Source organism: Peromyscus leucopus, chromosome 7 (genome assembly GCF_004664715.2).
Source record: "Peromyscus leucopus breed LL Stock chromosome 7, UCI_PerLeu_2.1, whole genome shotgun sequence".
In the NCBI taxonomy this organism is placed as follows: domain Eukaryota; kingdom Metazoa; phylum Chordata; class Mammalia; order Rodentia; family Cricetidae; genus Peromyscus; species Peromyscus leucopus.
The window spans coordinates 75,691,686-75,705,588 of NC_051069.1; the positions used below are offsets into that span (position 1 = coordinate 75,691,686).

A 13,903-nucleotide genomic window follows, 5' to 3' on the forward strand; every position below is an offset into this window, starting at 1 on the left:
TCTGCCTTACAGCAGAGCACTTAAACAGCCCTCTAAATAGAAACAAACAAACAAAATAAAAACTGAAGTAAAAAAACGCCTGCCACAGTGCAGGGCACTGGCATTCCAGATCTAGGGCATTGAATGCAATAGATTGAGGAGGAGTTCCAGAGAACAGCCATCCCTTCCTTGGAAGCTATCAGCAGTTGACAGCTACTGGAGGAGTGTCATATACCTGCTTTCTGAGAATAAAACCTTCCATTTTGGAAAAAAGTTTCTTAAGACACTGGATGTTAACTGGGGAGATGAAACAAGACATGCTAAGGGAGTTGAAACATTCCATCCTACAGTAAGTGAACAAGCCATTACGACAGCAAGTGAACAATGGCTTCAGGAAGTCCCCCAAACTGACCAGATTCACTAGGCCACTCCCTGCCCAAGCATACATAAGCAGTAAGGACTGCTGAGAGACTTGCTCAGCCAAGCCAAGCTGCCTGGAAGAAGCAGAGACAAACTAAACTACCTGGAAAGGATACTCCCCGACCTGCTAAGCTGCCTACACCACAGGTTTCCAGCTTCCATGCTTTGTCACCCATGCTCGGTTGGTTTGGTGATGCAGGCACCTTTGAGTCATTCCTGCTCCTGTAAGTAATCCCAATCCAATTCACTGGTTCAGGAAGTAGGACTCTGGTGGCATCTGAACTTCAGTGTGTCATGAGTTCCCTATCTGGGGTGAGTAGACATTGATTCATATCTCCCTAGGTAAATGTCACACCCGTGTACAACTGAACAGCATTAACTGGATTATCAAAAGTTGGAGGGTCATGAAATTTGGAGGGAGATGGAAGGAGTAAGAAAGTTCAAGAAGCTGATTTTATTTCATTATATACACATGTGAAATTCTCAGAAATAAAGACAAATTATAATAAAAATATTAGAATCTTTGAATATAGCATCTACTAAGTTCCCAGTCCATACATTTAACTGACTTCTAGATCTGTCTATTTGGATGTCCAAAAGACACTTGAAATTTTTTTCTCTTTTGCAAACATATGCTACTATTGTAAAGCTGGTGAATAATACCCTCCATCGATTTAGACATCGAAAATTCTGGGAGTACCTGGGCAGTGGTGGCACACACCTTTAATCCCAGCACTTGGGAGGCAGAGGCAGGCAGATCTATGTGAGTCTGTGGCCAGCCTGGTCTACAGATCGAGACAGGACAGGCTCCAAAGCTACAGAGAGAAACCCTATCTCGAAAAATCAAAAAAAAAAAAAAACCAAAAACCCACAAACTCCTGGGAGTTGTTATAATGCTGTTGACAATAACCACCACTGAGGAGCCGCTGCGCTGTGTTAAAGATTATTCCAGCTAGATCATTTGTGTTATGCTCAACCCCCACCCTTCCAAAACTCACAAAATAGGTATTATTCTAAGGAACTACGAAGCCAAGAATTCTATTTGATTGCAGTTTCTCCACCTAATTTGAGCACTGACCATTGTTTCCATCCTGACTTTTGGTGACCCAGCAGTACTAGTCTGCTCATCTTGGAAAATGCTTGTTGTGCTTTTTAAACTGTTTTCAATAATCTGTATTAGCTCCACCTGTTTGCCAAAATCAGATCAATGACTCGCCACCTAAAGATGAGTAGTGGAAAAGGCATGCATTCAGGCTGTCTACACTTAGTCAAAATTCTTTGTTCTCGTAGATTGATTTGTTAGAGCTGCACTTCCTTCAGGATCAATTATTTACGAGGATCCATCTGTTAAAATAATATGCTTAAACAGTAGGGGGGGAATGATGGATCATCATTACTTAACATTTTCTCTAAGAGCACATGAACAGGATACTCCCGAGTTACTGTTTCAATGAGATAGCACAAAGGGCACATTAAACGAGCCAGCCAGGAACTGGACCTACTCAGCAGGACTGCAAGAATTACTTGTAATAATGATCTTTCGGGCCCAGTGTGGTGGTGCATGCCTAGAACCCCAGCTCCACAGCTGGAGGCAGGAGCATTGTGAATTTGACAGTAGCTTAATCTACACATGGAAACAAAGGCCGGACTGGGATATACAGAGAACCCCTGTCTCAAAAAACATTTCCCTCTCTAGAACCTTATAACCTGGTTACGACTAAACAAATATTAGGGTGCTAGCAAAAGGGATCAAAATTACCTTGACAGAACATTAAAAATATCAAAAGTAAGAACATGGTTATCAAAAATATAGTATAATGAGATGTAGCTAAAAAGTACTAAAAACAACTGAGCTTTTGGGGGGAATGGATTTTGAAAATACAGGAGGCAGGGACTGAAGAGATGGCTCGGGCACGGTGCTTAAGAGCACTGGCTGCTCGTGCAGAGCACCCACTTTGGTTCCTAGCACCCACATGACTTCTCACAGCCATCTGTAACTCTCGTTCCAGAGGCTCTGATGCTCTCTCTGGCCTCCACAGGCACCAGGCATGCATGTGGTGCACTTATGTGCATGCCATCAAAACACTCATACATATAAAATTAATATCTAACATTTTTAAGTTTAAAATATATAGTAAGTAGGAATACTTCCAAAGAAACTTTTTAAGTCTGCTTTATACATCTGTATTATTAATTTGTGTGATGCTTTCTGAAACGTTTCATAAGATACATTAGGAAGTAATTCAGGTAACACAGGGAGCTCAGAGACACAGAGAGCTGTCTCTGCCATCTGCGTAAAGGTTAGCCACAATTAAGTGTGCTGTGATAAGCAGACAGAAACACCAAATATGCAGAATTCTATAGGAATTGAAGTGCTATGGGCATATGGAAATAAGACAGCTTAATCAACCCCAATAACATTCTGAAAAATGATTATCCATGACATCCTGAAATCCAACACAAAGTATCCATGCCAAAGAGAAAAAAATTCCTCATGAAACCCATAAATGCATATTGCAGTGTTTTCCCTTAGCAATCCTTAGGAATAGGATTATTAATATAAGAATTGATCTGGGAAGCTGGGGACACAGCTTATCTGGCAGAGCAAACACACAGCTCTGAGTCATATCCTTAGCACCCCATAAACCAGGAGTGGTGGCATACACCTGCAATCCCAGAAAGTGGAAGCAGAAGAATCCTATGCCCTCCTCAAATTCCCAGGGCATCAGGCATGCGTGTGATGCATATGCCACAGACAGGCAAAACATATATATAAAATAGAACAAATGAATCTCTAAAAAAATATCTAAGGCAGATAAATGACAAGAAGTGTATGAATATGTATTCAACATTACTAATCATCAATGAAATGCAAATTAAGCCCATAGTCAACTATCACTTGACATGTGTGAAAATGGATATCCTTGAAATGATGAGAGACATTCTGTCTGGGGTATGAATGAAAAGGAAATTACCCAATGATGGAAGCAAGGGAAATTAATACAGCCAGTACAGAAAACAGTGTGGAGGTGCCTCAAATCTTAAAACAAAACTTCTATCAATCTCACTACTAATTATGGATCCAGAGAAAAATGACATCAATCTGTCAAACAGGTATCACTGTAAGTCTGTCAAACAGATTCAGAATACACAAGATACAGAATCAAACTCAACGTCTGTAATAAATGAATGAATGAAGACACACACACAACGGGACACCATTTGGCCTTAAAGAAGGAGGGTACCCTGTCACTGTAAAACCTTAGGTGAATGTGGAGGACAATGTGTTATACGTGAAACAGCCAAACATAGAAAGGTAAGTCTTTTTTTTTTTTTTTTTTTTTCACATACCATTCTAACTGACACGCTTGTTAGAGCTCAGCCAATGGAACTCCAAGGAAAGGGAACAAAAGTTGGTGACCCACATACTACATAAGCTAAATCAACAGCCATTCTTTTCATAAAAGGGTGGCTGTTGATTTAGCTTACCATAGGTGTGGTATTGTATTCCCCCAAATATTGTGCATGCTAACAAACTTATCTGGGGTCAGAGACATAACAGCCACAATATTAAACATAAAGGATAGGCAGTGGTAGCACACGCCCTTAATCCTAGCATTCCAGAGGCAGAAATCCATGTGTTCAAGGATAGAGCCAAGCATGGTGACTCATGCCTTTAATCTCAGAAGCGAGCCTTTAATCCCAGGGAGTGGTGGTAGAAAGTAGAAAGGTATATAAGGCGTGAGGACCAGGAACTAGAAGCATTTTGGCCTGGTTAAGCATTTGGCTGGTTAAGCATTCAGGCTTTTGAGCAGCAATTCAGCTGAGACCCATTCTGGATGAGGACTCAAGAGGCCTCCAATCTGAGGAAACAAGACCAGCTGAGGAATTGGCAAGGTGAGATAGCTGTGGCTTGTTCTGCATCTGATCTACCAGCATTCAACTCAATACCTGGTTCAGGTTTGATTTTATTAATAAGACTCTCTAAGATTCCCACTACACATGGGCTACAAGATTTGGTGCAAGATTAGGAGAGGCTTGTCCAATAACGCAGAATTTCAATTAGATAAGGAGACCTGCTTAGAGACCTGCTGTGTATTTTTCACTACTTAATTACTTAAATACTTAAGATTTAAGCATGAGTGTATATATGAACATGAATGCAGTTGCCTTGCCCAAAGAAGCCAGAAGAGAGTGTTGAATCCCAAGAACTGAAGTAAGGGACAGCTGTGAGCTGCCCAGTGTGGGTGCTGGGAACTGAACTCAAACCCAGGTCCTTTACAAGGGCAGTATGAGCCATTTACCACTGAGCCAGCTCTCCATTCTCCAACATGTTATATTCTTGAATTTGCTAAGAGACTGGTTTCAGTGTTCTTGTCAAAAATCACTGATAATATATATTTTAGTTAGCTTGAATAATTGCCAAATAGAATTGATAATGTACACATGAATTCGCTCCATTTAGCCATTTCCTGATTTCTCCATTTTTTGTATGATAAACTAATACAACTCATGTCAATTACAAAATAAAAAAATTACAAAAAAGATAAAATACAAATTTGTATCTAAAATAAAAGTTTACATACCTTGGCTTCCGAAATGCCAAACTGTATTGCTGGCATGCGAGACCCACAGTGGGGGTATAAACGATAGGCATGAATTTTTCAATATCAGACATCAGCACACTATAAAAGAGCTTCTCATTTCTATCTTGCAGATCCATCAACAGAAGATACCTGTGGAAATTGGACACATTTAGATCTACATACAACAGTCAAAATCCAATAGTAAATATGGCTATTAGAATTCTAATTACAAGCAAGTATAAAGTACATCTTTAGTCAAATAGAAAATGCGCATAATTTTTGTTGTTTGTTTTTTTACTCTTTTGGGAGGCCCGCCACCCAGCTCCCAAATAAATCACACAGAAGCTTATTCTTAATTATAAATGCCTGGACTTAGCTTGGCTTGTTTGTAGCTAGCTTTCTTTAACTTAAATCATCCCATCTATCTTTTGCCTCTGGGCTTTTCCCATTCTCTTACTTTTGTAAATTTTATTCTTATTCCATGGCTTGCTGTGTAGCTGGGTGGCTGGCCCCTGGAGTCCTCCTCCTTCTCTGGCTACTTCTTTTTTCTCATATATATATTCTCTATGCCTGCCAGCCCTGCCTGTCCTTTCTCCTGCCTTGCTATTGGCTATTCAGTTCTTTATTAGACCATCAGGTGTTCTAGACAGGCAAAGTAACACAGCTTCATAGAGTAAAACAAATGCAACATAAACAAAAGTAACACATCTTAAAATAACATTCCCACACATAATCAAGCCAGGCATGGTGGCATGCACCTCTAATCCTAATACTTGGGCAACTCAGGCAGGACCAAGTATGAGGACAGCTCGAGTTACACAGTGAGACCCTGTGTTTAAAAAACAATAGCGACCATTTTCAGAAATATCCTTCAAGGGGCTGGGGAGATGGCTCAGTGGGGGAAGTGTCTGAGGTGCAAACAGGAGGACCTGAGTTTGGATCTCTGACATCAGTGCAAAACCTGGGTTCAGTGGTCCATATCTATAACCTGGTGCTGGGGTTGCAGACACAAAGATCCCCAGATCTCACTAGCCAGCCAGGTTAGTCAATCGGTGTGCTCTGGGTTCAGTGAGAGATACTGTCTCGAAAAATAAGGTGGAATACTAGAGAGAAAAATATTCATCATCAACTCCTAACCTTTACAAGTTCAAGCATGTGCATGCACACACACACACACACACACACACACACACACACACACACACAGGTGCACACAGACACAAATGTATACATACAAAAAAACTCAACATCTCAAAGAATGAGGAAACCCAAATTGGATTGCTACCATTTAAACATTACTACTATTGTAAAATAACATAATTTTGCTCAGTACATGGACAGAGGTAGTCTCTTTTATAATTAAAGAGATGAAAATATCACAATATAGTTTAACCACTAACTTAAGCAAACTAACAGCCCTTCTTTGCTTCCTTCTCTCCCCTTCCTTTCTTTCTTTAGACAGTCTCATTATGCAGTCCTGGGGGGCCTAGAACTCACTATATAGACCAGGCTGACATAGAACTTACAGAGTTCCACCTGCCTCTGCCTCCTGAGTGCTGGGATTAAATAAATGCACCAACACACCCAGCTTTTAGTGGCCTTTCTCTGTGTAAAGGCATTTCTTGTCTAGTTATCTCTCTATGAATAACCCTTTTTGCATTACCAATAACTTCAATAAAATTCAAACTGCTTTGTACAACTGAAAAGTCTTGAAAATCTGTGTTCACTAACACAGCAAGGCCCTATGCACACTGATCTCTGGTGTGGTTTAGAGATCACTCAAGTGTGTGATTGTGTGCAGAAAGCTCAGTCTCCAATTGCCAACCGGAACAGCGCTGGGGAATTCAAGAGGTGACATTAGCAGAAGGCAGGTCACTGGGAAAACTGTCCTCAGAAGGGACTAACATAGTTCCCGTGAGCATTTCCTTCAGAGAAAACGTACTTGATAAGGTGGCCGCCCCTTCCTGCCACCAGATACTGTCCTGCTGTACTGCAGACAGAAACTCATGCCCAGCTAGGAAGCACTACCAAGGCCCAGATTGTTCAGGACTGAAAATCTGCGTCACTCTCCCAGAAGAAGGCAGTTATAAACACCGGTAACCACCAATGATCAATTTTAGAAATGAGAGCAGAAATTTTCTTGGACATTTCTTCCTTCTTTTGTTAAGAATATTCATGTTTACATATAAATAGATAATATATTAAATAAGAATGGGCAGATATCATTTCTCATAGGAAAAATATCTTGAGAAAGGTAAACTGAGAATAGATTATAAAAATATTTCATTCAAATGTTCCTAAAGATAGTAAATGCTTTAAAAAAAAATCACTGCATTTGTGAACAAATTCTCCTAAAGTTAACTATCCATTCCAAATCATGTAAATAGCTCAACTTTCTTTTACAAAAAAGCAACAGGGAAGAGTGTTTCCTATGAGAAATATGTTCATAAATGTGTTACCTGTCAAAGTCAGAGTTCAGACGCTCGAAATTCTTAACTACTCTAAGGACCTGGATCTCCTGACTGACGAAGGAAGGCGGCAGCAACCCATGAATGTTCAGCTGTTGTCTCTCCTCCAGAGTAAACGCCAAGTCCTAGGAAGAAAAGGGAAACGATGGTTTGCAGAGGAGGACAAGACAAATAGTGCACACACACACACACACACACACACACACACACACACGGACTCTGGGGGGGCAGGGTCTAGCTGCTAGAGCACAGCCAGCCAACTGTGCACTACCCATCTGCTTCCTTAGCTACAGATGCGAAAGTGGGAGCAGAGAACGGCCAGGAAGAAACTGCCGAAAAGCACAAACATGAGAGGCCTGAGAGACAGAGCTCTGCTAGTGAAGTGTCTGCTGTGCAAACACGAGGAAATGAGCTGCGAGGCCCAGCACTCACATGCACGCCTGGCCTGGGCGCACGTGTCTGGAACCCTGGCACTGGGGGAGGGGAGACATGTGGACCTCCGGCTGGCTAGCCAATCAGTGAGCTCCAATGTCAGTGAGAGACCCCGTGTCAAAAAATAAGGTTGAAAGTGATCGAGAAAGATACCTGGTCTATCTCTAGCCTCCACATTTGCATGTACACACATGTGCACATAAATCCACATACATAAACACACATGCACATACGATATATACAGTGTAAACATGTGTACACAAAAAATGAAAGATACAATCATTAACGTCAGAAAATATAGAAATGAACGGTTCCCTATTTTTAAATGTGACGAGAACTAGGTCAGCTGACACCTGTCGTGCTTCCAACTGTGAACTAGGTCAGGAAATAAACTGCAGGACGCCCAGGGACCGGTTCCAAGCCTCCATTCTCAGGTTATCTCCTACTATCCTTATGCAATCCTGGTCACACTCATTTCTTCCCAAGCCCAAATGCAGCACATTTTTATTCTTCATGCATGGCATCTTTATCAAGAATGTTCTTCTTGACACCACACACTTCGGACATAAGACCTGGTGGACTCAAGCTTGATCTGACTTGAAAGCCTCCTACCTGAGGACTAGCTTTTATCGTATTGGAAGGCACTATACAAGCTTCCAAGAGAGGGAGCAACCAACAGTCCTACCCAGCTGTAACACTTACAAATCACAACAGTGACACCATCAGGGCAAGTTATCTCTAGGGGCGCAGTAGTGGCTCACATACCTTGTCAGTAACCAACAGCTCTGGAACTTGACTGAAGGGAGATCACTCCTGACACTAGAAAGCAAGACAACTACCAGGGCTAGTAAGGTCATGGATCTTCTAGAACCTGTAACTGCCACTCTGCTAAAACATGGTACTTCCTAATTGCATTCTTAATGTTTGTCCTTCTACCCACAGATAAGTGTACTTCTTACCATCTGTCAGACGCTCTGCTTTGTAACAGAAGGAGACCTTTACAGAAACCAGTCAAAATGCAGGGAACAAGTGATTACAGAGTGCCCAGGCCCAATGGACACATGTATAACCCAACACCTGCACCTAAGGTCCAAAGAACCATGGGAAACAGGGAGGAAAGATGGTAAGAGCCAGGGGACCAGGAAATAGGCTGAGATTTTTGTCTGTTAAAATGACAAGGAAGTTTCATTCATGATACCCCAACTGCCCTATGGCTGCCTAAACAAGATGTGAAGAAGTATACCACCAACAGATATGCTAATGTAGAAGGGGAAATCTCACATGGCTCCACCCACAAACAAAGAACTATAGGCACCTAAGGAATGTTGAGAGGAGGAGAAATACTCTTCCCCAGGGATGAGACCCCTAACTGGTTATCCAATACCGAATGGTCAGCCCTGAAATCATACAGATACAAATAATACTAAATGGACTGAGCAGGTTGTATTTATATATTTAAGCATGAGTATAGAAGAGAGGAGAGACAGACAGACACACACACAATTTTTAAAAAGGTCATAATTCTGAGAGGGAATGAGGGAAGGATGAGAAGGGGGAAATTTATGTAATTACATTCTAACTTTTAGAAAATGTCCTTCTGGCTAGGCAGTGGTGGCATAGGCCTTTAATCCCAGCACTCAGGCGGCAAGGGCAGGCAGATCTCTGTGAGTTCAAGGCCAGCCTGGTCTACAGAAAGTGTTCCAGGACAGCCAGGACTATTACAAAGAGAAACTGGTATTGAAAAAAACAAAACAAGCAAACAAACCAATCCTCCCCCTCAAAAAAAAAAAAAGAAAGAAAGAAAGAAAGAAAAAGAAAGAGGAAGTCCTTTTTACCTGCTTCTCCTTTCAAGACTGACCCCAAGTGCTTGATCCTCTCTAAAGCGTTTCTAGACTTATCACCTCTGCTATTATTCCCATGTTAAATGATCTGTTTACATAAACACTGAGTATAAAGCAATAGTAACTGTAAAAGAACTCAAGACTAAGCAAATAAAATAGAACTAAGGAGTCGATACAGAATGGACCTAAAAGATTTGTTGGAATACACTACGGGAAGTCAAAGCAAATAGGCCCAGCAGTCATTAATAACGAGAATGACCTGGTAGACAAGGATGAGGAATCCTCTCTAGAAGATTCCTGATGGAGATACTGAATCCTAAGAAGCTTCTATTCCAAGACTGGGCTGCTGTTTCTTTGGGCTCATTATTAAGTGTTGACATGGCATGGTGGATGGTTGGCTGTCTGCCCTTATGAACAGTATGACAGCCAACCATTAGACTAGAATAAAAGAAACCTCAGAGAGCCTGTATGGTCCTTCTGCCATGTGAGGACAGAAGATGGCTGTCTATGAAGCAGGAATTGGATTCCCCACCAGATACTGACTACAGTGTGTTGACATGGGGCTTCCCAGCAGCCTTCAGAAATGCAAAAACACATACCTTGTATTTTAAAAACCCAGTCCATGGTATTTTACCATTATAGGCCCCAAAAAACTAAGTAAGGTTTGTACCTTGTGATGCTACTGTTTCTTGACAGTCCAGATGGACAGGAACACATTCACTAAATACATGAACAGCTCTGCAGCCATTCCCTCTGTCCCTGAATGTTCGTACAATGAGGAATAATGACTCTTGAATCCTGCCATAATAACACCTCAGTTTATTGCACACACAAAACAGACATTTTACATATTTAATTTTATAAACACTAACGTTTTTTACAACTATAAAATGCTATTTAGAAAACTGATTAGAATATTCATTCTGGTAAAATTATTTTTAAACTTAAAGCAATCAAAAAGGGACATTAGTGCAAGAATCATCTATAAGATAGAAGAGATAATTCAATAGATTTTCAATTGTGTATATTCATGTGTGTGTGTGTGTGTGTGTGTGTGTATGTGTGTGTGTATGTGTGTGTGTGTATGAAGTAGAAGAGAAACTTGGACTCTTTTTTTCAAACTTGAAAATGAAAGAAAGAGAGGAAGGGAAGGAAGAAAGGAGGGAGGGAGAGGAGGGAGGGAGGGAAGAAGAAAGGGAGGGAGGAAAAGAAACGAAAAAAAATGTTAGGCAAAAAAAATCTCAAATGAATACAAATGTTATAGAGAAACAGTGGAGCACTAGATGTTATACACTGTGACCACGTGCCTGCAAAAACACCAACCAAATATGGTCTTCTGAGGATACAGCTTATGGTCAGAAGCTCTAACATACGCTCCTTCGTCCAAGTAACAGTGGAACTTCGCCGTCTTCACCCAGATAGCCAGGCCTTTTACCTGTTTCCCCCATCTGGTCTGGTTGAACAGTCCTCTATGCAGTATCCCTTACCCCACGTGAATGGGAATGCCATCTGGAAGTCTCTCCACAGTCTTTGATGTTTAGTAACTGCAGACTCCTACACTGTTCGCCAAATATTCGCAGACACACTAAAGCACCAACTCATCTTTTTAAAAAAACTAATAATTAGGGCTTAGAAATCTGGGGAAATTATCCAAGTTTAAAAGGGGAAAAAAAGGGTTCCATTATTGATTTCATATCATTTCATGGCCCTTTAGGAGGTGGGGGAAAAAAATCAGTGACTAAGGAAACTTAAATCTTAGAATCCCTGAAACTCTTAGGATAATACATGATTTTATTTAACCATAGCTTTTATTTACCATATTACTAGAGACATCGTTTCAGACAATTTTATAGAAACTGATAAACAAGTCAGCCCTGTCCAAAACCTGGCAGTAAGGTGTTTCAAAGAAGTCGTCTATTCATGTCACCCTGCATGGCCTGCACAAAACCGATGGCTTCGGAGCACACATCCAGGGTCCAACTTGCATTTGACTTCTGTCAGACTTGTCATGGAGTTGAGAGGGTTAAAGGTCCATCCACAGATCGGGTTTCCAGACACCTGCAGTGCCGGCCCCCCAGAGGTCCCTCACATTCTAAATCCAATCTGAGTTTCACCCCTTGTTCTTTTTTTCCTTACACCCTAAGACTCTTGCACTCGACTTCTGGACAGCAGAAGGGCACTCTGTTCCACTGCAAAGGGCAGCAAACCAAACAACTCTACTACTCTACTTCTGAACTCCACCTAGCTTCCTGAGAAAACAAAGCTCTCATGCAGAAGTCAGAAGTGGATTGCTAGCACAAGGGGCTTGGGTTAGAAGTCTATATGCAAACCCAACCACTCAGGAACTGCGGGAGGGATTCGTGGATTCAGCAGAAACTTATCAGAAAACAAACGCATTTTATTCTCTTCAATGACCATCTTTAATGTTCTCAGAGAAACTTGTGTGGTTTGGATTCACTTCTCTCAGAATTATAACTAAAACTAAACCAAGAAATTGCAAAAATTGTAACTCACTAGAAATCTTGAGGCAGATAACCTACATCGGATGCTAACTGTGACAACAGACTTATTGATATGTTTAAGACAACTGAAATAAGAGGGCAGAAATGGTTATGTTTGTTTATCTAGTGTCTAGAATACTACCTGACACTTAATGGGTAATCCACAAATTGAGAATTAACTCAACTATTTTCTGTAACTAGACACTACTTTTACTTTCACAGAGAAGAAATATTACAAACCACAAAAGCAAGTGAAAGGCAACAATCACAAAGGAACTGATAACCTAACAGTATTTCAAGTGCTCAACAGAGAAGACCAGGAGGTGCCTCCATACCCCGCAGTACTCCTCCCACACTCACGAGGACAAGATGCCGCCACACCCTGCGTGTCCATCACACACTCACGAAGACAGGTAGAGTGTTTCTGTTCACCCGAGTACTCATTACACACTCATTGCTACAAGGGAGACCAGCTGCTGACACATGAGTGCAAATTAACCTCAGATGCATTAGGTCAAGTGAAAGAAACCAGACTCTATTCACAGGACGTTCTGGAAAAGCAGGGGCCACATGGAGAGACAGAGAATGTTTTGGTGCTGATTGCACAGCACTGGACACTGACAAGAACCAATAGAACTAGTCACCAAAAGAATGCACAAAATGTTCACTATACCAAATTCCCTTAGGCTCTCATCAATTCAGCAGATAATCTTCTTAGTTAAAATGAAGAAATACAGTAAAAAGGACTAAAAGTTTGTTTATGTTGTCAAACATAGTAAAAAGGACTAAAAGCACATTATTGATGTATTTCACATTCCAATTTTAAAGTGTCATTTTTGTCTAAATGAGATGTCCTTTTTCATAGTCTATTGTTTAAACTTTAAATAAGTTAAATCTATGTAAATGATTTAATGTTACTGCAAATAATTTGACAAATCAATCTTTAAAAATATTTCTTCGTATTGAAAATATTTTAGAATTTTGGAAAATTTTATTGCCACACATATGTAAGAGGGAAACTTACATTATTCTAAATCAAATAAATAAAACTGAAGCTAGCTGTGTGCCTGTAATTTCAGCATGAGGGAAACTGAAGACAGGATGATTGTAAGGCCAAGGCTTGCTGAAGCTACATAACAAGACCCTGTCTCAATACAAGTATACATTTTTTAAAAAGGTTAAATTGAGCTGGAATTTTTATTGTCATATTTTGAATTTGTCAATGTAGTTATATACATATTTTACATCTACAAAAAGAGAGGCATTCTTTCCTGCACAGTTTTTAGAGTGCCCAAAATTATTATTTAAATAACCTGTTTTTATAATTAACATAGTATTTTTTATATCTTCCTAGTGGTATGCCATCTTATTTCTTGTGTGTGTGTGTGTGTGTGTGTGTCTGTGTGTGTCTGTGTGTGTCTCTGTGTGTGTGTGTCTGTGTGTGTGTGTCTGTGTGTGTCTCTGTGTGTATGTGTGTGTCTGTGTGTGTCTGTGTGTGTGTGTGTGTGCACAGGCATGTGCATGATGAACAGAGGCCCACACCGACTATGTTAGTTGCTCTCTGCCTTACTGAGACAGGGTCTCTCAGTGAACCTGGAACTCATCAAGTCAGCTAGGCTGCCTGGCCAATGAGCTCCAGAGATCGCCTGACTTCACTTGAACCAGTGCTGGGCTTA

The 13,903-nt window shown here is 40.8% G+C and overlaps 1 protein-coding gene across 1 annotated transcript in view; it reads right to left on the bottom strand.

Annotated features, from left to right (window-relative positions):
- Me1 (malic enzyme 1) overlaps nt 1–13,903 on the bottom strand; it is a 121,869-nt gene that overhangs the window by 95,997 nt on the left and 11,969 nt on the right. Inside the window, exons 2-3 of the mRNA XM_028875513.2 lie at nt 7,445–7,578; nt 4,986–5,135 (exon numbers count right to left, since the gene is read on the bottom strand). Of these exons, the coding sequence (XP_028731346.1) occupies nt 4,986–5,135; nt 7,445–7,578 (284 nt within the window). The remainder of the gene's footprint in view (nt 1–4,985; nt 5,136–7,444; nt 7,579–13,903) is intronic.